This window comes from Malaclemys terrapin (genome assembly GCF_027887155.1).
Source record: "Malaclemys terrapin pileata isolate rMalTer1 chromosome 20 unlocalized genomic scaffold, rMalTer1.hap1 SUPER_20_unloc_5, whole genome shotgun sequence".
Classification (NCBI taxonomy): Eukaryota; Metazoa; Chordata; order Testudines; family Emydidae; genus Malaclemys; species Malaclemys terrapin.
Genome location: NW_026530192.1, coordinates 61,045 through 80,946, shown reverse-complemented (window position 1 = coordinate 80,946; position 19,902 = coordinate 61,045). Strand labels below are relative to the sequence as shown.

The following is a 19,902-nucleotide window of genomic DNA, read 5'->3' as shown; positions in this document are numbered from 1 at the left end:
GTTCTCATGTTACATGCTCCGATGTCTTCCCTCAAGGCCAATCCCCCAACGCAAACCATCCTAGCCGCACTCCCCTGACTTCTATCCCCCCCCCCCCCCAACAATGACACCAACCCAGAGTCTTTTATTTATAAAAATAGACGGAGTTTTCTCTTTCATACAAAACCCAAGAGTTACAAATAGAATTGAAGGGTTTACGGGGTGAGGAAGGGGGAACAGGACCACAATGCCCTGCACCAACAGCAGGTACCTTGGTGGGTTTAAACCATAAGGCGGTGGTGAACCCAGGAGTCCTGGCTCTAACCACCAGACCTAGGGAGGGAGCCCAGGCTCCCAGTTTCCTATGCATGGCACTGGGAGGGGGATTCTTCCTCCTCCGCGCCCCCCATACAGGAGCCATGGAGTGAACCTCCAGAAGGAGCTGCTCCAGCCCGTGCCTCCTGCTCACGAGCGCCCCTTGCCGGCCCAGCGGAAGAAGTCACAGCGGGCACGGGGGTCGTTGGGGCGCCCTGGGGGCCGGGCACAGACATAGAAACGCCGCCCGCGGTTGGGGCCGGGTTTGCGGACGGTTCGGAGGGCGCAGGGCTCCCCATGGGCTGGGCAGCAGGGCGGAGGAGCCGGGCCGGGCAGCACCGCGCGCCAGCGGGCTGTGCTGCTGGGCTTGGTGCCCACCGCCTGCCCCATTGTCAGCTCCCTGGGCACCATGCCATTGCAGGGCTCCTGTTGTCCGACCTGCCCCAGTATATCCTGGGCTGGTTCCTGTGTCCCGTGCCCTGAGGCATTCTGGTCCGACTCTTGTCCGCCCTGCCCCGGTGCATTCTGGGCCGTGCCTGTCCCCAGCTGGCTCTGTGCGGCTCTGAAATAGCGCAGCAGGTCCGCTTGCCCCCTGGGCAGGCGTCTCCCCCTCCGTGCAGAGCACCCCGGTCCCGCCCCTCGACACGTCCCACGGCCTCCCGCGGCCCCTGCTCCCCGCTCCACCCTGACCAGGAACCGGCTGAGCTTCTGCTGGGTACCGGCGAATTCAGGCATGTGGCGGGTGCAGAGTGGGGGGCAGCGGGGCGCTGGCAGAAAGGTGGCCGCTAGCTCAGCCAACACGGGGCAGTGGTCAGAGCCGGGCACCTCGGGCAGGACGCGGGCATCCCGCAGCTCGGCCAGCGCCAGGGCCCGGTCAGCCAGGACGTAGTCTATCCGTGTGCCGTGGTTGGTGAGCCGGGCGCCGGTGTCGATGCGCCAGCAGGTGAAGGCGTAGGGCTGGCTGGGGTGCAGGAGGCGGAAGGTGTCGACGAAGAGCCCCTGCCCATCTGGCGCCCACAGGAACACATCCAGCCAGCGCCGGCCTGGGTGCTCCCGGAACACCTCCTGCGGAAGGGAGTGGGGAGAGTCAGTATCCGGGAGAACTCAGGCGTCCTGGCTCCCCACCAACCCCCCCAGATTAGAGGGGGGACCCCCCCCCCCCCGGCACTAACCGGGTCCCCTGGCTCACAGTGGTCGATGGGCCGATGCGATGTGTTGATGTCCCCCAAGATCACGACGTGGCTGGAAGACAAAAAATGGGGCGGGGGGGGGGGTCAGGAGGGATGAGCCCAGGCAGTGAGAGGATGGGGGGGGGGAGGTCTCTAGTCCCAGGAGGGGCCCTGAAGGGGAGTGATGGAGAGACAAGACCTGGGTGGGGCTATTGGGTGGGAGATGGTGGGGCGGCCTGGACCCTCTGGCTTCAAGAGGTGTTTGGGTTGATGGGGATACGAACCCCGTCTCCCAGCAGCGCCTTGGCCCATGTTGGGGGGGAGGAGGGGAGCAGGGTACGTACCCACCGTCTCTCAGCAGCGCCTCGGCCCGGCCCTGCAGCAGCCGGTAGAAAGATGTCTGGTAGGCGACGCGGTCGGGGCGCTGGGGGTCGGCCCGGGGGCAGTACACGTTGATCACCGTCAGGGTGGTCTCCTGCTCTGCCGACGTCCTGCGGGGGGAGAAGGCAGAAAACACAGTGTGTGTCAGGCTGGCATCTGCCCCCCCCCCACACCTGGCTCCCTGCCCCCCAACCCAGCACTCTGTGGGCACCTGGCCCACGGCTCCTCGCCCCATGATCCTCAGGGACAAGGTCCCCGCGCCCCTCACCGTATGCGGTGGTGGGTGATCACCGCACGCCCCTCGCTGTCCAGCGCCTTCAGCTCCTGGTGCGTGAAGGCCCCTAGGTCTCCGTAACAGCCCACGGCGCCACCCTCCCCGGGCCGGGCCAGGAGCCCGGAGAGCCCCTCCTCCGCCGCCAGCGGGGTGGCACTGTCCTTGCAGAAGGTCGCCACACCTGGTTGGGGGGAGAGAGAGAACCCAGGAGTCCGGTGCCAGCCCCAGCTCTGGGAGGGGAGTGGGGGGGGCTGGTAGTTGGAGCAGTGGAGAGCCCGGACGCCTGGGTCCCAAGCCGCCCCGGTTACCTGAGTAGCCGCTCCGGGTGCGGCAGAAGCTGAAGTAGGAGTTGTAGCCATCCACCATGGCCAGCGGCTCCTCCAGCAGGTCCCCTGGGGACACGGGGTCACCGCGGGGTCAGGCTGGGCTCTGCCCCTCTCCCCCATCGCTCTGGGGGCAGGTGGGGCCCCCTTGATCCCTGACCCCCTCCTGCTCTAACCAACCCCCGCCCCGCAGCTCATTGACCTCTGACCCCATCACTACTTCCCCAGCCACGCCCTGTGACCCCTGACCCCTCTGTGACCCTTGCCCTACTCCTTTCCCTTAGCTCCGCCCCTGTGACCCCTGCCCTTTGACCCTTTCCCCACTGGACCTCCCGCCCCAAGCCCTGTCCTTGGACCCCTGATCCTGCTCCCTTCCCCTGGCTCCGCCCCTGTGACCCCTGACCCCGCTCACGCGTGACGCGGGTCTCCTGCAGGCAGATCACGTCCCCGCCCAGCGCCCCGAGCCCCGCGGGGCCCGGCCCGGCCCGGAGCCCGGCCACGTTCCAGCTCAGCAGCCGCATCCCCCCACCCGCCCGCGTCACTTCCGCCCCGCAACCCCCTGCACTTCCGCCCCTCGCACCGGAAGTGATGGTCAGGGGACCGGAAGGAGACTAGACACTCTCAGCGCTTCCGAGCCTTGGCCCCGCCCCATCGCATGGACACACCCCCTCGGGTGCCTGCTGCCAGAGCCCCGCCCCCATGTGGCCACGCCCTCTGGAGTAGCCCCTCCCCGTCATGACCACGCCCCCTTGCTGGTAACTGAGACTTTATTGGGCTCTCAGGCAGGCTCCTCCCCCAACTGCCCCAGGAGGCCCCGCCCCTTTCTTCACCATGCCCCTCCCCCTTCTCTACTGGCTCCTCCCCCGGCAGCCGTCAGCGCCTCTTCTTCTTGTCCTTGGGGGGGCGGCTCAGGCTGAGGCGGGACAGAGACTTCACCAGCGACAGGATCCGGCTGGGCTTCCTGCCTGCGGCCGGGGGCAGAGAACGGGGCCGGGGTCAGGCTGGGGGCTCCCTGCCTGCCAGGTCCCTCCCGGACCCCGAACCCCCCCAGCCCTCCCCGCCCGGGGACAGGGAGGGAGCTGGAGTGAATGGGGGCGGGGCCTCGAGAAGGGGCGGGGCAGGGGGCGGGGCCTCGAGAAGGGGCGGGGCAGGGGGCGGAGCAAGGGTGTTTGGTTTTGTGCAATTAGGACGTTGGCCACCCTAGGCCCCAGAGGGCGCGCACTGGGGTCGGGCCGCAGGGGCTGGCCGGGAGGATGCAGTGGGGCAGGGCTGGGCTGGGCTAGGGGGCTGTGACGTGGGGGGGGCTCCCTCCCCCAGCCCGTGTCGGGTTCCTACCTACCCCGGCTCTGCGATGATTTGCTCCGCGTGCCTCCCCCTCCTCGATCTGCCCGCCTGGAAACGAAACGAGATGATGAGATGCTGGGATCCCCTCACCCCTCCCCCCACCTCCCAGGCCCTCCATCCCCCCATCTCCCCCCCGACCTCCCCACCCCCAACCCTCACGGCTCCATACGCCCGACACCTCCCAATGCCCCCAACCCCCCGGATCCCAATTTCCTGGGTCCTCCCCCCCCCATTCACCTGCTGGATTCTTTCTTCTTGTTTGAGGGGCTGCTCCCCGGGCTCCCCTGCAGGCTGCCCGGGCTCCTCTCCTGGGGGGCTGGTGACCCCCCTGGTGACCCAGCCTGGCTCCTGCGCTCCCCGCCCTGCTGTGACCCCCTCCCCACGCTGGGCGGCTCACGGGGCAGTGAGGGGCTGAGGCTGGGGGGAGTGCGGCTGCGCGAGCTCTCTGGGTCATCCCGGGAGGGGCTGGGGGTCCGGCAACTGCAGACGCTCAAGGCCTCCGGGCCCCCTTCCTCGAGGGCCAGCGATTCCAGGCTCTGGGGAGGACAACGGGATGGGTTATAGCTAGAGAACCCAGGAGTCCTGGCTTCCAGCGCCCCCCTCCTCTAACCACTAGCCCACACTCCCCTCCCAGAGCCGGGGAGAGATCCCAGGCATCCGGGCTCCCAGCCCCCCCCCCCTCCTCTAACCACGTGGAGGGAGCAGCTGGTGACGCCTCACCCCGGTGGTGTCCTGGCTGATGCCTCGGAACAGGGGTTCCCCGAAAGCCCCGGGGTCTCCGGGCAGGGCCTGTCCCTCGGGGCTCCCCTCTGCGGGCGGCCGGAGGAGGTGGATGATCTGCACCCACATGTCGAAGAGCTCGTCGTGGGCGTCGCCCTGGGGGCAGAGCTGCAGGTAGAACGAGCGGCCGCTGGCCAGCTTCAGCCGCAGCTGCAGCATCTCGCCGTCGTGCACCGAGATCTTCACAAACCGCAGTGGGAGCAGCCTGCAGGGACAGCAGGGGCTGTGGGTCGGGAGTGAGGGGCACCGGCAGGGCTGGGGGGGGGGGGTAGGGCTGGGCTAGCAGGGGCTGTGGGTCGGGAGTGAGGGGCACTGGCAGGGCTGGGCTAGCAGGGGCTGCGGGTCAGGAGTGAGGGGCACCGGCAGAGCTGGGGGGGGCAGGGCTGGGCTAGCAGGGGCTGCGGGTCGGGAGTGAGGGGCACCGGCAGAGCTGGGGGGGCAGGGCTGGGCTAGCAGGGGCTGCGGGTCGGGAGTGAGGGGCACCGGCAGAGCTGGGGGGGGCAGGGCTGGGCCAGCAGGGGCTGCGGGTCGGGAGTGAGGGGCACCGGCAGGGCTGGGGGGGGCAGGGCTGTGCTAGCGGGGTCTGCAGGTCGGGAGTGAGAGGCACCATTCATGGCGGGGGGGGGGGCGTGTCTCACCTGGTGAGCTCTAGTGCCTTGAGAGGGGGGCCCCTGTGGCCCCGGCTGTCCTCAGAGGGGACAACGGGCCGGGCCAGCAGCAGCACGTTGGGCACCAGGAGGGTGGGGCTGGTGCAGGCCACGCCCACTGTGACCACTCGGACACGATTGTGCACGTCTACCACCTCCCCACGCTTGCTGATCTGCGGGTGGGGTAGAGAAGGGCAGGTTAGTGCCTCCCCCCACAGCCACTTGGCCCCAGCTGTTCGCTAACCCAGAGCCCCACCCCCACCCCAGCTCTGCCCTTCCCCTATAGCCCCGCCCCCACCCCCGGTACCTGTATGAAGTCGCTCTCGAATATGGGGGCGTACTGGAAGATCTCGTACTCGCCGGCCCGGAGCTGGCGCTGCAGTGGCCCCATGGCCGTGTTCATCAGCCCCCGCGCCTGGTCGCAATCCGCCGTGTAATACGGCAGCATGAACTCCTGGTGCATCTTCCTACCAGCCTAGAGCGGGGGGGGGAGGGAGCCCGGACGCCTGGGTTCTCTCCCCGGCTCTGGGAGGGGAGCGGGGTCTAATGGTTAGAGCAGTCGGGGCTGGGAGCCAGGACGCCTGGGTTCTGTTTGCAGCCTAGTGTGTGTTGGGCCCTTTGCGTGTAAGCTGAGACCCCCACCCCAGGCCTGCTGGTCCTGCAACCCCAAGTGCCTGGCCTCTCCCCCCTCCCCCTCCCTGCCATTGTGGTAGTGGGACTGGTGGGCGAATCGCCACCAACCATTTTTGGGGGGTGGGAGGGTTGTAGCAGTGGGAAATTTCCCAGCAATCTTCAGACCCCTCCCTTATGTCCCCCCCCCCCCCCGGCTCTGAACCCCTCCCCCCGCTCCGGGCTTTCCCATAGTCCCGCCCCCAGCTCCATTCTGCTCTCCAGCCCCGCCTCCCGAGCTCCAAGCTCCACCCCCTAGTTCCATGCCCCGCCCCCTATTGGGGGCAGTTCTCCAGCAGGGGAGGGACCAGCCCCTCTGCTCCTTTGGGGTGGGGGTGGGGGTGTCTCTGTAGTAGCCATTTTAGAGGAAGGGGAGGGGCTCGCTCCCCCCCCCCATATGGGGCTGCAGCTCACCTCTGCTGCCCCTATAGGGGGCGGTCTCCAGCTCCCACTGGCCCCACCCCCTTTCCCCCTCCCTGTGCCTGGCCAGGGGGAATTATGACGTCACGCTCCTCTCTATGACACAATACCGGGGGCGGCCCCTCTAGCACGTGCCACACCCAAGATGGCCCCTCACCAGCGCCCATGGTGGCAGGGCCACACCCAAGATGGCGCACGGGACGCGCGCTCCATTGTTTCCGCCACAATCAACATGGCGTCCCTCTCCCCCCCCGCACCGAGTAGTCATCCGCCACACCCACTATGGCGCCCGCGCGACGGCCTTGCCCGGCCTCTCCCAAGATGGCGCTGATGTCCCGCGCTCATTCTGCCCCCCCATGCAACAGCGGCTGGGTGACTAAGGTTCCAGCCTGGTTCCCTGCACTGTGGTGGGGTAGGGATGTAGAGGGAATGAATGTCGCCCCCCCTGCTCCAGGGTGTCTCACTGCACCCAGCTGTCCCCACCCCAGGGCCTGGGGCCAAGTGGGGCGATGCCCAAGGGGGTGCAAGGCAGGAGGGGCACTAAGCGAGCTGGGGTGGGGGGTAGGTCAGGTACTAGCAGGGCAGAGAAACTACTTTCTCTCTGGTCCCCACCTCCCCAGCAGCATGTTGTGAGCGGCTCCCAGTCCCACAGGCAGAGCGCCAGGGGCTCTGTGCGTGGAGGAGACGCTGGCATAGGGCGCAAGGGTTTAGCTGCATTAGGAACTGGGGAAACTTTGGGGAAAGTGGGAACGTAGAGAGGAAGGATGTGCTCCACCCGCGGGGAACTGGATTAGGGGCACTTAAAAGGGGGTAGAACAGTTTTTAAACTAAGGGCGGGGGGGAGTAGACAGGTGCGGAGGAGCACGTGGTTCAGACAAAGACATCCCTGAGGGGAAGATCAATGAGTGGAGATTGTGTCATAAAAATACAGGTAAGATGAGAAACAGTCAAACGAACGAGAGTCCCCTTCAAGTGCATCATGGAATGGCAGAGAGTTAAAAAGTGACACTTTTTTAAAGTGCTGATGTACAAATGCTAAAAGTCTAAGTAAGAAGATGGGTGAACGCAGGTGCCTCGTACTCAATGAGGATATTGATATAACGGGCATCAGCGATACTTGCTGGAATGAGGATGATCAATAGAACACAGTAAGACCAGGGTACAATATATATCGGAAGGACAGAGCAGGTCATGGTGGTAGGCGAGTGACACTGTAAGTGAAAAAGCATAGAATCAAATGAAGTAAAAATCTTAAGTGAATCGAACTGTACCATGAAATCTCCATACTTGACTGTTAAGACTAGAGCAGGAGGGAGATATAACTGACCACGATGGTGACTGAAATGCTCGGGGAGATTAGAGAGGCTATTAAAAACTAAAAACTCAATAACAGGGGATTTCAACTACCCCCTAGTGACTGGGTACATGTCACCTCAGGACGGGATGCAGAGAGAGTTTCTTCTGCAGCTTCTTGGAACAGCTACTGGAGGCAGTTCTTGATTTAGTCCCTAAGTGGAGCACAGGATCTGGTCCAAGAGGTGAACCTAGCTGGACCGCTTGGTAATAGTGACCGTAATATAATTAGATTTAAGATCCCTGTGGGAGGATAAACACCACCCCAGCCCAACCCTGTAGCATTTAATTTCAGAAAGGGGAACTACACAACAATGAGGAGTTTAGTGACACAGAAATTGAAAGGTACTGCGCCAACACTGGAATCCCTGCAAGCTGCATAGAAACTTTGTAAAGACACCCTAAAGGAGACTTAACTTAAATATATCCCCCAAATTAAAAAACACAGTAAGAGAACCAAACAAGAGCCACGGTGGTTAAACAACGAAGTAAAAGACACAGTGAGAGGCCAAAAGGCCTCATTTAAAGTGGAAGTTAAATCCTAGTGAGGAAAAGAGAGAGCGCCTCAACTCTGGCAAATGAAGTGTAAATATACAATGAGGAAGGCCAAAAAATAATTTGAGGAACAATTAGCCAAAGGCTCAAAAAGTAATAGCCAAATGGTTTTAAGTACATTAGAAGCTGCTAAACAACCAGTGGGGCCACTGGACGATTGAAGTGCTAAAGGAGCACCCAAGGACCATAAAGCCATTGTGGAGAAACTAAGTGAATTCTTTGCATCAGTCTTCACAGCTGAGGATTCCCAGACTTGAGCCATTCTTTTTAGGTGACAAATGTGAGGAACTGTCCTAGATTGAGGTGTCAGAGGAGGTTTTAGAACAAATTGATAAATTAAACAGTACTAAGTCACCAGGCCCAGATGGTATCACTCAAGAGTTCTGAAGGAACTCAAAAACGAAACTGCAGGACTACCAACTGTTTGTAATCTATCATTTAAATCAGCTTCTGTTCCAGAGGACTGGAGGATAGCTAATGTGACACCAATTTTTAAAAAGGGCTCCAGAGGTGATCCCGGCAATTACAGGCCGGTGAGCCTGACTTCAGTACCAGGCAAACTGGTTGAAACTAGAGTAAACAACAAAATAGTCAGATACAGAGATGAACATAACTTGGGGAAGAGTCAACATGGTTTTAGGAAAGGAAAATCATACCTTGCCAATCTACTAGAATTCTTTGAGGGGGTCAACAAGCATGTGGAGAAGGAGGATCCAGTAGATATAGTGTACTTAGGTTTTCAGAAAGCCTTCGACAAGGTCCCTCACCAAAGGTTCTTAAGCCAAGTAAGTGGTCATGGGATAAGAGGGAAGATCCTCTCATGGACTGGTAACTGGTTAAAAGATAGGAAACAAAGGGTAGGAATAAATGGTCAGTTTTCAGAATGGAGAGAGGTAAATAGTGGTGTCCCGCAGGGGTCTGTACTGGGACCAGTCCTTTTCATATATTCATAAATGATCTGGAAAAAGGGGTGACCAAGGAGGTGCCAAAATTTGCAGATGCTACAAAACCATTCAAGATAGTTCAGTCCCAGGCAGACTGCAAAGAGCTACACAAGGATCTCTCAAAACTGGGTAGCAAAATGGCAGATGAAATTCAATGTTGATAAATGCAAAGTGATGCACATTAGAAAACAGAATCCCAACTCTACATATACAATGATGGGATCTAAATTAGCTGTTACCACTCAAGAAAGATCTTGGAGTCATTGTGGATAGTTCACTGAAAACATCCACTCAATGTGCAGCGGCAGTCAAAAAAGCCAACAGAATGTTGGGCATCATTAAGATAAGGATAGATAAGACAGAAAATACCATATTGCCACTATATAAATCCATGGTTTGCCCACATCTTGAATTCTGCATGCAGATGTGGTTGCCCAGTCTCAAAAAAGATATTGGAATAGGAAAAGGTTCAGAAAAGGGCAAAAAAAAGAAGAGATGAATAAGATTGGGACTTTTCAGCTTGGAAAAGAGACGGCTAAGGGGAGATATAATTGAGGTCTACAAAATCACGACGGGTGTGGAGAAAGTCAATAAGGAAGTGTTATTTACTCCTTCTCATAACACAAGAACTAGGGGTCACCCAATGAAATTAATAGGCAGCAGGTTTAAAACAAACAAAAGGAAGTATTTTTTCACCCAACGCACAGTCAACCTGTGGAACTCCTTGCCAGAGGATATTGTGAAGGCCAAGACTATAACAGATTTCAAAAAGAACTAGATAAGTTCACAGAGGATAGGTCCATCAATGGCTATTAGCCAGGCTGAAGAGGGATGATGTACTTAGCCTCTGTTTGCCAGAAGCTGGGAACAAGCGACAGGGGATGGATCACTCGATAATTGCCCGTTTCTGTTCATTCCCTCTGGGTCACCTGGCATTGGCCACTGTCGGAAGACAGGACACTGGGCTAGATGGACCTTTGGTCTGACAGTCTGGCCGTTCTAATGTCTTAGGCCTTGTCCAAACCTCACAGCACTAAAAGTTAGCGGGAGCTTCGGTCCATGTGATTTGCAGCCAGCCCAGTGACAGCTACACCTGGTGCTTTGACAGTGCCACTTTCCCAATGCTGAAAAAGGTGATGAGCCCAGGTAGCTGGGAGGAAGAATTTAACCACAAAAATGTGACTAGAATTGGGAACCATTTAAGGACAATGTACTAGATGCCCTAAAAGCCATAATCTCCCCCTTGACAAAGATTGAGTGGGGATGTGAAAGGAGTTATTTATTTATTTATTACACACACACACACACACGGAAGAAAGGGGAAGTTGACAGCAATGAATATAAACCAGAAGTTATGCATTGTAGAAAACTGATGAGGGAAGCTAAGAGACACAAGGAGCCAACGGAATTAAGGACAAAAAGGAATATTGCATACATATGTATCAGGAACAAAAATAATCCCGACACTGGTATAAGTTCATTACTAGATGGAAACAGAATTATCAATTTTAATGCAGAAAGGCAGCTGTGTTAAATACTTTTCTGTGTTTGGGAGGACAACAGATGATACAGTCATATGGTGACTACAACACTTTCCATTCCACTAATATCTCTAGAGGATGTTCAGCAGAAGGTACTAAAGTTAGACATTTTAAAAATCAGCAGATCCAAGTAACCTGCATCCAAGAGTTTTACAAGAGCTGGCCGAAGAGCTCGCTGGTCCATTAACGCTGATTTCCAGTAAGTCTTGGCATGCTGGCAAAGTTCCAGAAGACTGGAAGAAATATGCCAATATTTAAAGAGGGTGCATGATGTGGCATCAGCCTCGGGCAAGATAATGGAGAGGTTGGAACAGGACTCAGTTAATAAGGAATTAAAGGAGGGTAATGTTAATTCAAGATGGGCTTATCGAAATTCAATCCTGTCAAACTTGGTATGTTGATGAGATTACAAGTTGAGTTGACAGAGGTAATAGTGCTGACGTAATAGGCTTCGGGGAGGCATTTGAGTTGGTACTGCACGACATCTTCATTAAAAACCTCAAAATGATGTTGTATGAACCCAGCCCGCATTAAATAGATAAAAAACTGGCTAACTGATAGATCTAAGCAGGGAATCGTCATCAAGTGGGTCTTCTTCAGCAGGGTCCCACAGGGGTTGGTGCTTGGCCCAACACCATGTATCATCATCAATGACCTGGCAGAAAACAATCCGCACTGATAGAATTTGCAGACACAAGCGTTGCAGGAGTGGGAAATCGTGCAGAGGGCAGGTCACTGCTCCGGAGCCGGCTGGCAAACTGGGTGCAAAGTGCTTTAATACGGCGAAATGGAAACAGGTCCATCGAGGACGCCGGGTATGCGTACAGGCTGGGGGGGCTCTCCCCTGGAAAGGAGCGACTCCTAGACAGATTTGGGGGTCGTGGTGGAGCTCGCAGTGCAAAGCCGGAAGCGGAAGTGAGACAAACAGCCTAGGAAGGAGGCGTCACCGGCTGGCACGTGCGACCCAGGGGCATGGGGCAGTCTCGCCCATCACCACACGGTGTATTTCTAACAGCCGCTCTAGGCCGTTCTCTGTGCCGGGTCACACAGGCCCCTCCGGTTTTGGGGCCCCATGAACTCTCCACCCCCCAGCGGCAGCGCCGGACAAAGACACGACAGCAGAGTTTCTTACCAAGAGTGCACTTTTATTTTTTAATTTTTTTTTGTCTTTTTCTTCTTTTGGAAGGGGGAGGGATTTATTTTCTTAAACCTCAGGGTGTCTCCCCCACCCCCTTGTTTTCCCCTCCCCCTCCGCGGGGGCCCAACGGGGTGGGGGCGGGGGCAGAAGGGGGCTGGGACAAGGGGAAGGATCGAGAAACCAAAGCAGATTGTATCGTCGTCTCGTCTGTCCGGCTCACGTCAACACATTCCAAGCACAACTTAAGAAATGCAAACTAAACCAAAAAAAATATATATATATTTATATATATCATTTGTCTTCTCTCCGGACGCGTGTGGGGGTGTGTGTGTGTGTGTGTGTGGTGGGAGGGAGGGCGCCACCTCGGAAAGGGAAGGGGTGGAGATCCGCTAAGCCCCGCCCCCATGGCTTGGCCCCTCCCTGTCCCCCGAGTCTGCCTCAGTACAAAAAGAGCCGCGGAGGCGGGCGCCCGGCTCACGCCAGGCCGAAGCCTTCCGAGCACTCCTGGATGGCCAGTAGCAGCATGTGACGTAGCTTCTCGTAGCTCTCGTAGGCGGGAAGGTCCAGCTGATTGAAACTGGGGTGAGGGGGAGAAATCGGTGAGGAGGGGGGGCAGGAAGCCAACGAACCTCCCCCCCCATTCTAGGATCAGACACTACTCCCCCCCACAGGGGCTGAGACAGATCCCCACCCTACCCCACCCCCCAATTCCCAGGAGATCAGAGTCTACAGCTTTCCCCCCCCGGCCCCCACTGGAGGGGAAGGGCCTCACGCCCTGCCCCGTGTCCCCCGCGCCCGGCCCCCACTGGAGGGGAAGGGCCCCACGCCCTGCCCCGGCCCCTCACCACGTGTGAGCGGAAGGCAATCTGTCAGTGGAGCGGTCGTCCCGGTGGATCTGGAATTTCTGGATGCCGTTCATGCCCTCCAGGGCGGCGAAGCCCTGCAGGGGGACCTTGGAGGTGCCCGTCACGAACTGCAGGAACTTGGCTCGGTCCGCCTGGTCGAAGGAACGCAGGGCTCGCCAGAACCACTGGATCTGCCGGGACAGAGGGAGCGGGTCAGCTGCACTGAACGTCACATGGGGCTGGCTTGCCTGGTACGGAGCTGCAGCCAGCTCTGGGGCGGGGCAGCTGGGGAACAGCCGCACATAACGGCGCCTGGCGCAGAACTGCGGCCAGCTCTGGGGCGGCCCCTCACCTGGATGGAGTTGGACTGGTACTTGTGGTACTCTGTGTTGGATTTCAGGTCGTCGATGTCGATGGTGGGCAACCCCGAGATGAGAAGCTCGAGCTCCTGCTCCGTGAAGATGGAGATGAGGCGCTTGGGGATGATCTCGTAGAAACCCTCCAGGAAGGCAGCCAGCTGCTTGCGGATGGCTCCTGGGGGGCGGGGAGCAGAGTCCGTGAGCCCCTCCTGCTCCAACCCCCAGCCTCCCCTCCCTTCCTGGAGCTGGGAGAGAACCCAGGAGTCCGGGCTCCTACCCCCCCTGTTCTAACCACTCCCAGAGCCGGGGAGAGAATCCAGGAGTCCTGGCTCCCAGCCCCCCCTGCTCTAACCACCAGCCCCCACTCCCCTCCCAGAGCCGGGAAGAGAACCCAGGAGTCCTGGTTCCTGCTTAGCTCTTTAATTTACAGCTCGGTCTCACTGGGCTGCTCGGCGATGTTCGTTTTGTGTAGGTCCTACAGAAACCCAGGCCCCCCGCCAGAACCACCCCGCAGCCACCTACCCGTCATCCTCATCTGGCAGACCAGGTGCACGTATTCCTTCTTGTTCTCCTCCGTCACCAGGATATTGGCGCCGTTGGGCTTGAGGTCCCGCACCTCACACACCCCGAACTCCTGCACCTGTGGGGTGAGGGGGGGCAGCGGGTGAGGGGGGGCTCCATTCCCAGCCAGTGCCACCCCATCCAGCCTCCCCCAAGACAGCCCATCCCACAGCCCCCAGCGCAGCCCCCCAGTACCTCGGTGCTGAAGGTCAGGTCGTAGCCTAGTGTGGACACGTCGTTCTCCAGCAGGTAAACCAGGCCCTGGTAGAAGTGGTAATCCTCGCTCTCCATATCCGTGTACCTGGGGGGGGGAAGGGGTCAGTGGGGTCACGGAGCCCCCCCCAGCCCCAGTGACCCGCCTCGGAGACAAGCGTCCACTCGATCCCAGGCCCCACCCTCCCCAGAGCCCCACGCACCTGACGGACTTGCCCAGGATGTGCTTGTAGAAGGAGCGGGTGAAGTAACACTCCAGCAGGCGGTTGTCGTACACGGCCTTGGCCACGATGCGCCCCACGAATTTGAAGTAGCTCAGGTGGTTGGGGTTGCAGTGGGACGAGGGATTGATGGTGTAGGTGACGCGGTCGCCGGGTGAGGTGCGGAACAGGGCGTACATGGGGTTGAACATCTCCCGCGAGATGATCATGTACCACTCCCGGAGCAGCCCGCCCGCGTCCTGCCCCTCCTCGCCCTCGAACACGATGTACCTGGGGGGGGGAAGGGGTTAGGGGCAGGACCCACGCAGCCCCGTCCCCACCGGGCGCCCCCTGCCCCCTCCCCCCCACGTCCTGCCCCTCCTTGCCCTTGAACATGATGTACCTGGGAGAGGGTTAGTGGGCGGGATCCACACAGCCCCGTCCCCTGCCCCACAACCCTCTCTCCCCTGCCCCAGCTGTGGGGTACCCGGCTGCTGCCCCCCCACCCTGAGAAGCAGGGCTCACAGTCGGTTCTTCATCTCCTCGGGCGACTTGCGGTGCAGCTCGCGGTACGAGTCCTCGAAGACGTGGTCACGGCGCACGTGGACGGCCATGTCCTCCTTGCGCAGCCCCTCGTCCAGACGCTCCAGCTCCTGGCGGAAGTACCTGGGGGGTGGGGTAAGGGCGGTGTCAGGGCCTGGGGAACACCCTGCCACTGGACATGGCCCCATTGCCCTGCCCCCGGTGCAGGGTGTCAGGGCCTGGGAAACCCACCACCGCTGGACACGGCCCTGGTGCAGGGTGTCAGGGGCTGGGGAACCCACCGCCGCTGGACACGGCCCCAGTGCAGGGTGTCAGGGGCTGGGGAACCCACCACCGCTGGACACGGCCCCGGTGCAGGGTGTCAGGGGCTGGGGAACCCACCGCCGCTGGACACGGCCCCAGTGCAGGGTGTCAGGGCCTGGGGAACCCACCGCCGCTGGACACGGCCCCAGTGCAGGGTGTCAGGGCCTGGGGAACCCACCGCCGCTGGACACGGCCCCGGCGCCCAAGCCTGCCCCGCCCCCTCACCCCACATTCCCAAACCTGCCCCCTGCCCTCCCTACTTGCGCTTGACGTCGAAGTCCAGCACGCGGATGTAGTCGACCAGGACAGCGAAGGGCCCGTCGGCCAGGTGGGTGGTGGACTGACGCAGTATCTGGTTTAGCACCGTGCGGTGGGTCTCTGGGAAGGGGGGACGTGTGTGGGGGGGTGTCACTCACTGCTCTCCCCAGCACCACGAGACGTGGCCCCAAAACCACGCCCCCCCCGACGGTATGTGCGGCTGTTCCCAGGCTGACCCACCCCAGAGGTGGCTGCATCTCAGCGCTGAGCGAGCCCATCCCATGTAGGGCCGTTCCCCATCGGTCTCGCCCCTCACCCTTGGAGCCCCGCGACCCCCCAACCCTGGACCATGCCCCTTGGAGCCCCTCCTTTCCCCCAATCCCCACCACACTGCAGCCCCCCCCCCCTTCTCTCCCACCCCAGGCCCCAAGCCCCTCACCTGCGAAGCGCAGGAACTTCTGGGTGTCGGGGGGCAGGCTGGAGGAGATGTGCATGGAGGAGGGCTCGCGGGAGAAGAAGGGGTCCAGCGAGGAGGGGGTGGCGGGGGTGAGGGGGGCGGGCGACAGGGGCGGGGGCTCGTCCTTGATGTGGGCCAGCTGGCTCTCGCGGGTGTCCCGCACCGGGGGCTTGCTCTCCCGCTCCGTTGCGTGCACCAGGAAGAAAGCTTCCACCGCCGGCTGCAGCACTGCGGGGAGGGAGAGAGGGTGAGATCCGGGGGATCTAAGGACCCCCCAACCCCACGCCAGCTGCACCACTGCAGGAAGGAAGGGAGGGTGAGATCCAGGGCCCCCCAACCCATGGCTAGCTGACTGGCTGCAGCACCACAGGGAAGGAGACAGATTTGGGGGCCCCCACCCCACGGCCGGCTGCAGCACTGCAGGGAGGGACGGAAGGTGGGTGGGTGGTTGAGATCTGGGGGGCCCCACCCCATAGCTGGCTGCAGCACTGCGGGGAGGGAGGCTGAGATCGGGGGGGATCTGGGGGCCCCCACCCCACGGCTGGCAGGCTGCAGCACTGCGGGGAGGGAGGCTGAGATCGGGGGGGGGGGGAGGAGGGATCTGGGGCCCCCCACCCCATGGCTGGCTGCAGCACTGCAGGGAGGAAGGCTGAGATCTGGGGGGGGGGTCTGGGGCTCCCACCCCACGGCCGGCTGCAGCAGGGGGCTGAGAGCCGGGCCCCTTACCTAGCACAGCGTGCTGGTCGTGGGACTCCTCCAGCTCCTTCAAGCACTCGCCCAGCATGGCCCAGAGTTCGTCCAGGTTCAGCTGCTCGCTCAGGAGGGGCAAATCCGGGGGCCGCTCGTCCTTCTCCCCGGGCTGGGGTCCTTCCGAACCTGCAAAGGGGGGGCAGGGTTATCCCGGGGGTCCCTGCAGCTAAGTTATCCCAGGGGGTCCCTGCAGCGCCTCCCCATCCCAGGCTGAGCTGCGTATACACAGCCATTCCCCAGCCGTCCCGCCCCAAAGGTGGCTGCATCTCAGCATCAGGTGAGCCATCCCAGTGTGGCATTATGGGCAGCCATTGCCCATCTGCCTCGCCCCAGAGGTGGCTGCATCTTAGCTCTGAACGAGCCATCCTCGTGCAGCGTTATGTGTGGCTGTTCCCCCCCCCCGCCCCACCCCAGAGGCAGCTGCATCTCAGCGCCGGACGAGCCGGCCCCAGGCGTGGCTGTGACAGCAGGACACTCACCAACCAACTGGGCGTCCTGTGTGACGGGCGAGGGCTGATCAACGTCCATAGGCGACTCGTCCCTCCGAACAGCCCCTTCTGACTGGCTCGGCTCGGACTGCGCGGGACAAAGGGGGGGTCAGGGCGGGGCTGGGGGGCTCTTTGGGGCCGGATGTATGGTGGGCACGGAGGGACTCACTCCAGGAGTGGCTGGTGGGGGGGAACAATTTGACTGATGGACAGCGTTCCCCCCACCCCCCCACATGCAGCTCACACACACACAAGCTGATCTTGCAAGGGATGGGTAGATGCCCCCCCACCCCGGGGGCAGCTCCAGCATGGCATGCATGGATCAGTGATGGCACAGCCCCACGGCAGCCGGATGGGGGCGGGGGCATGCAGGGGGGCGGGTAAGGGGGACTCTCTCCAGAGAGGTGAAATCGGAGGGGGACAGCGGATTCCCACCTCCCGCAGGGCCTGTGAAGTGGGGGACCCTGGGGCTGGGAGCCATTGGATGTATACCGATTCCCACTCCCCTCCCACAGGAGAGAACCCAGGAGTCCTGGCTCCTAGCCCCTCCTGCTCTAACCACTAGACCCCCCTCCCCATCCCAGAGCTGGGAAAGAACCCAGGACTCCTGGCTCCCAGGCCCCCCAGCAGAGCGTGCGGGGGCCCCCCGAATTCCCAGGGGAGAAGGGACGCCCCAGGACTGTGCCCCGAGGGGCAGAGGCGGGGGATTGGCTGCTGGTGCCCGGAGGTGAGGTGACGCTACTCGCGTCTTCAGGACTCAGCTCCCGGCAAGCGAACGTCTCCTCGTTCTCGCTAGGAGGGGGCTGGGGGGGAACCCTGGGGGCAGCCAGTGGCCAGGCGCTCGGAGGTTGGCACGTGCCAGTGGCTGGGTTTCGAACAGCAGGGGGGCCCTCACAGCCCTGGGTACCCCCAAGGAAACCTCACCCCCTCCCAGGGCCGGGAGCGAACCCAGGAGTTCTGGCTCCCAGCCCTGCCCCAGAACTGAGGAAAGAACCCAGACGTCCTAGCTGCCAGCCCCCACCCCGAGGTGGGGAGAGAACCCAGGCGTCCTGGCTCCCAGCCCGAGGCGGGGGGAAGGGAGGCGGGGCCCCACGGATGGAGTGGCCCCCAAGCGCCACAGGCCCCATGCTAACCGTTGCTGCTGGCTGCCGGCGCCGCGCCCGCTGCCCCTCACGTACCATTTGTATAATGGCATCAGCCTCAGCCTCCAGCTGCCGGACAGCGGCCTGGATGCTGTTAGCTGAGCCCAGACCGGAGCTACCTGCGGGGGGGGAGACGGGTCAGCGCGCGGCCGGAACTCCCCCCCCGCTCAGCCCTGGTCCTCCCCCCCCTTCGCTCAGCCCTGGTCCTCCCCTCCCCTGGCCAGAACGCCCCCCCTCGCTCAGCCCTGGTCCCCCACCCCCTTCGCTCAGCCCTGGTCCTCCCCTCCCCCGGCCAGAACCCCCCCCTTCGCTCAGCCCTGGTCCTCCCCCCCCCCCCCCCCTTCGCTCAGCCCTGGTCCTCCACCCCTTCGCTCAGCCCTGGTCCTCCCCTCCCCCGGCCAGAACCCTCCCCCTTCGCTCAGCCCTGGTCCTCCCCTCCCCCAGCCAGAACCCCCCCCTACGCTCAGCCCTGCCCCCCCCCTTCGCTCAGCCCTGGGCCATCCCCTGCCCCCCCCCCCAGAACTCCCCCCCCGCTCAGCCCTGGTCCTCCCCTCCCCCGGCCAGAACCCCCCCCTTCGCTCAGCCCTGGTCCCCCCCTCCCCCGGCCAGAACCCCCCCCTTCGCTCAGCCCTGGTCCTCCCCCCCTTCGCTCAGCCCTGGTCCTCCCCTCCCCCGGCCAGAACCCTCCCCCTTCGCTCAGCCCTGGTCCTCCCCTCCCCCAGCCAGAACCCCCCCCTTCGCTCAGCCCTGCCCCCCCCCCAGAACTCCCCCCCCCGCTCAGCCCTGGTCCTCCCCCCCTTCGCTCAGCCCTGGGCCATCCCCCGCCCCCCCCCAGAACTCCCCCCCCGCTCAGCCCTGGTCCTCCCCCCCCCAGCCAGAACCCCCCCCTTCGCTCAGCCCTGGGCCATCCCCTGCCCCCCCCCCCCAGAACTCCCCCCCCGCTCAGCCCTGGTCCTCCCCCCCTTCGCTCAGCCCTGGGCCATCCCCCGCCCCCCCCAGAACTCCCCCCCCCCGCTCAGCCCTGGTCCTCCCCCCCCCCCGGCCAGAACCCCCCCCCCTTCGCTCAGCCCTGGGCCATCCCCCCCTTCGCTCAGCCCTGGTCCTCCCCTCCCCCGGCCAGAACCCCCCCCCCCCTTCGCTCAGCCCTGGTCCTCCCCCCCCCCCCCTTCGCTCAGCCCTGGTCCTCCCCCCCCCCCCTTCGCTCAGCCCTGGTCCTCCACCCCTTCGCTCAGCCCTGGTCCTCCCCTCCCCCGGCCAGAACACCCCCCCCCTTCGCTCAGCCCTGGGCCATCCCCCCCTTCGCTCAGCCCTGGTCCTCCCCTCCCCCGGCCAGAACACCCCCCCCCCCCCCTTCGCTCAGCCCTGGTCCTCCCCTCCCCCGGCCAGAACCCTCCCCCTTCGCTCAGCCCTGGTCCTCCCCTCCCCCGGCCAGAACCCCCCCCTTCGCTCAGCCCTGGTCCCCCACCCCCTTCGCTCAGCCCTGGGCCATCCCCCGCCCCCCCCCAGAATTCCCCCCCCCGCTCAGCCCTGGTCCTCCCCTCCCCCGGCCAGAACCCCCCCCCTTCGCTCAGCCCTGGTCCTCCCCTCCCTCGGCCAGAACCCCCCCCCCCTTCGCTCAGCCCTGGTCCTCCCCCCCCCCCCCTTCGCTCAGCCCTGGTCCTCCCCTCCCCTGGCCAGAACACCCCCCCCCCTTCGCTCAGCCCTGGTCCTCCCCGCCCGGCCAGAACCCCCCCCTCAGCCCTGGTCCTCCCTGCCCGGCCAGAACCCCCCCCCCCCCCCCGCCTTCGCTCAGCCCTGGTCCCCCGCCCGCCCAGAACCGCCCCCTCAGCCCTGGTCCTCCCTGCCCGCCCAGAACCCCCCCCCCGCCTTCGCTCAGCCCTGGTCCCCCGCCCGCCCAGAACCGCCCCGGGCCCAGCCCCCCTCTATCCCCTCCCCCCGGGCCCAGCCCTAC

The 19,902-nt window shown here is 62.5% G+C and overlaps 3 protein-coding genes across 6 annotated transcripts in view; all 3 read right to left on the bottom strand.

The window, feature by feature from the left end:
* Window positions 1-129: 129 nt before the first annotated feature.
* Window positions 130-2,962, bottom strand: APEX2 (apurinic/apyrimidinic endodeoxyribonuclease 2). The gene is made up of 6 exons (XM_054015075.1): window positions 2,854-2,962; window positions 2,427-2,510; window positions 2,113-2,299; window positions 1,808-1,954; window positions 1,467-1,536; window positions 130-1,359 (listed from the first exon to the last, which is right to left on the bottom strand). The coding sequence occupies exons 1-6, from the start codon at window positions 2,960-2,962 to the stop codon at window positions 445-447; spliced, it is 1,512 nt and encodes a 503-aa protein (XP_053871050.1). The 3' UTR covers window positions 130-444.
* A 352-nt stretch (window positions 2,963-3,314) lies between these two features.
* On the bottom strand, window positions 3,315-5,660 carry LOC128829602 (Golgi-associated RAB2 interactor protein 6-like). The gene is made up of 5 exons (XM_054015076.1): window positions 5,520-5,660; window positions 5,204-5,385; window positions 4,506-4,770; window positions 4,183-4,321; window positions 3,315-3,406 (listed from the first exon to the last, which is right to left on the bottom strand). The coding sequence occupies exons 1-5, from the start codon at window positions 5,658-5,660 to the stop codon at window positions 3,315-3,317; spliced, it is 819 nt and encodes a 272-aa protein (XP_053871051.1).
* Window positions 5,661-11,825: 6,165 nt separating this feature from the next.
* The window catches only part of HUWE1 (HECT, UBA and WWE domain containing E3 ubiquitin protein ligase 1), a 68,368-nt gene continuing 60,291 nt past the window's right edge, over window positions 11,826-19,902 (bottom strand). For 3 of the 4 annotated variants that reach the window (XM_054015070.1, XM_054015071.1, XM_054015073.1), the window contains 12 exons: window positions 17,943-18,070; window positions 16,801-16,897; window positions 16,298-16,447; window positions 15,554-15,799; window positions 15,117-15,234; window positions 14,536-14,676; window positions 14,014-14,301; window positions 13,793-13,898; window positions 13,559-13,676; window positions 13,030-13,211; window positions 12,678-12,868; window positions 11,826-12,409 (listed from right to left, as the gene is read on the bottom strand). In XM_054015070.1, coding sequence (XP_053871045.1) covers window positions 12,307-12,409; window positions 12,678-12,868; window positions 13,030-13,211; window positions 13,559-13,676; window positions 13,793-13,898; window positions 14,014-14,301; window positions 14,536-14,676; window positions 15,117-15,234; window positions 15,554-15,799; window positions 16,298-16,447; window positions 16,801-16,897; window positions 17,943-18,070 — 1,868 coding nt within the window. In that variant the 3' untranslated portion in view covers window positions 11,826-12,306. The remainder of the gene's footprint in view (window positions 12,410-12,677; window positions 12,869-13,029; window positions 13,212-13,558; window positions 13,677-13,792; window positions 13,899-14,013; window positions 14,302-14,535; window positions 14,677-15,116; window positions 15,235-15,553; window positions 15,800-16,297; window positions 16,448-16,800; window positions 16,898-17,942; window positions 18,071-19,902) is intronic. The other variant, XM_054015072.1, reaches the window with a different exon arrangement.

Excerpts from the sequence above, each read along its gene's own strand:
- APEX2 (XM_054015075.1), bottom strand. The coding sequence starts at position 2,962 with ATGCGGCTGCTGAGCTGGAACGTGGCCGGGCTCCGGGCCGGGCCGGGC. Across the intron at positions 2,511-2,853 it reads GCAGGAGACCCGCGTCACGC|GGGACCTGCTGGAGGAGCCG; the intron begins GTGAGCGGGGTC and ends CCGTGTCCCCAG. Across the intron at positions 1,955-2,112 it reads ATCACCCACCACCGCATACG|GACGTCGGCAGAGCAGGAGA; the intron begins GTGAGGGGCGCG and ends CTCCCCCCGCAG.
- LOC128829602 (XM_054015076.1), bottom strand. The coding sequence starts at position 5,660 with ATGCTGCCGTATTACACGGCGGATTGCGACCAGGCGCGGGGGCTGATG. Across the intron at positions 4,771-5,203 it reads AAGGCACTAGAGCTCACCAG|GCTGCTCCCACTGCGGTTTG; the intron begins GTGAGACACGCC and ends CTGTCCCTGCAG. Across the intron at positions 3,407-4,182 it reads CCTCAGCCCCTCACTGCCCC|GCAGGAAGCCCAGCCGGATC; the intron begins GTGAGCCGCCCA and ends CCCCGGCCGCAG.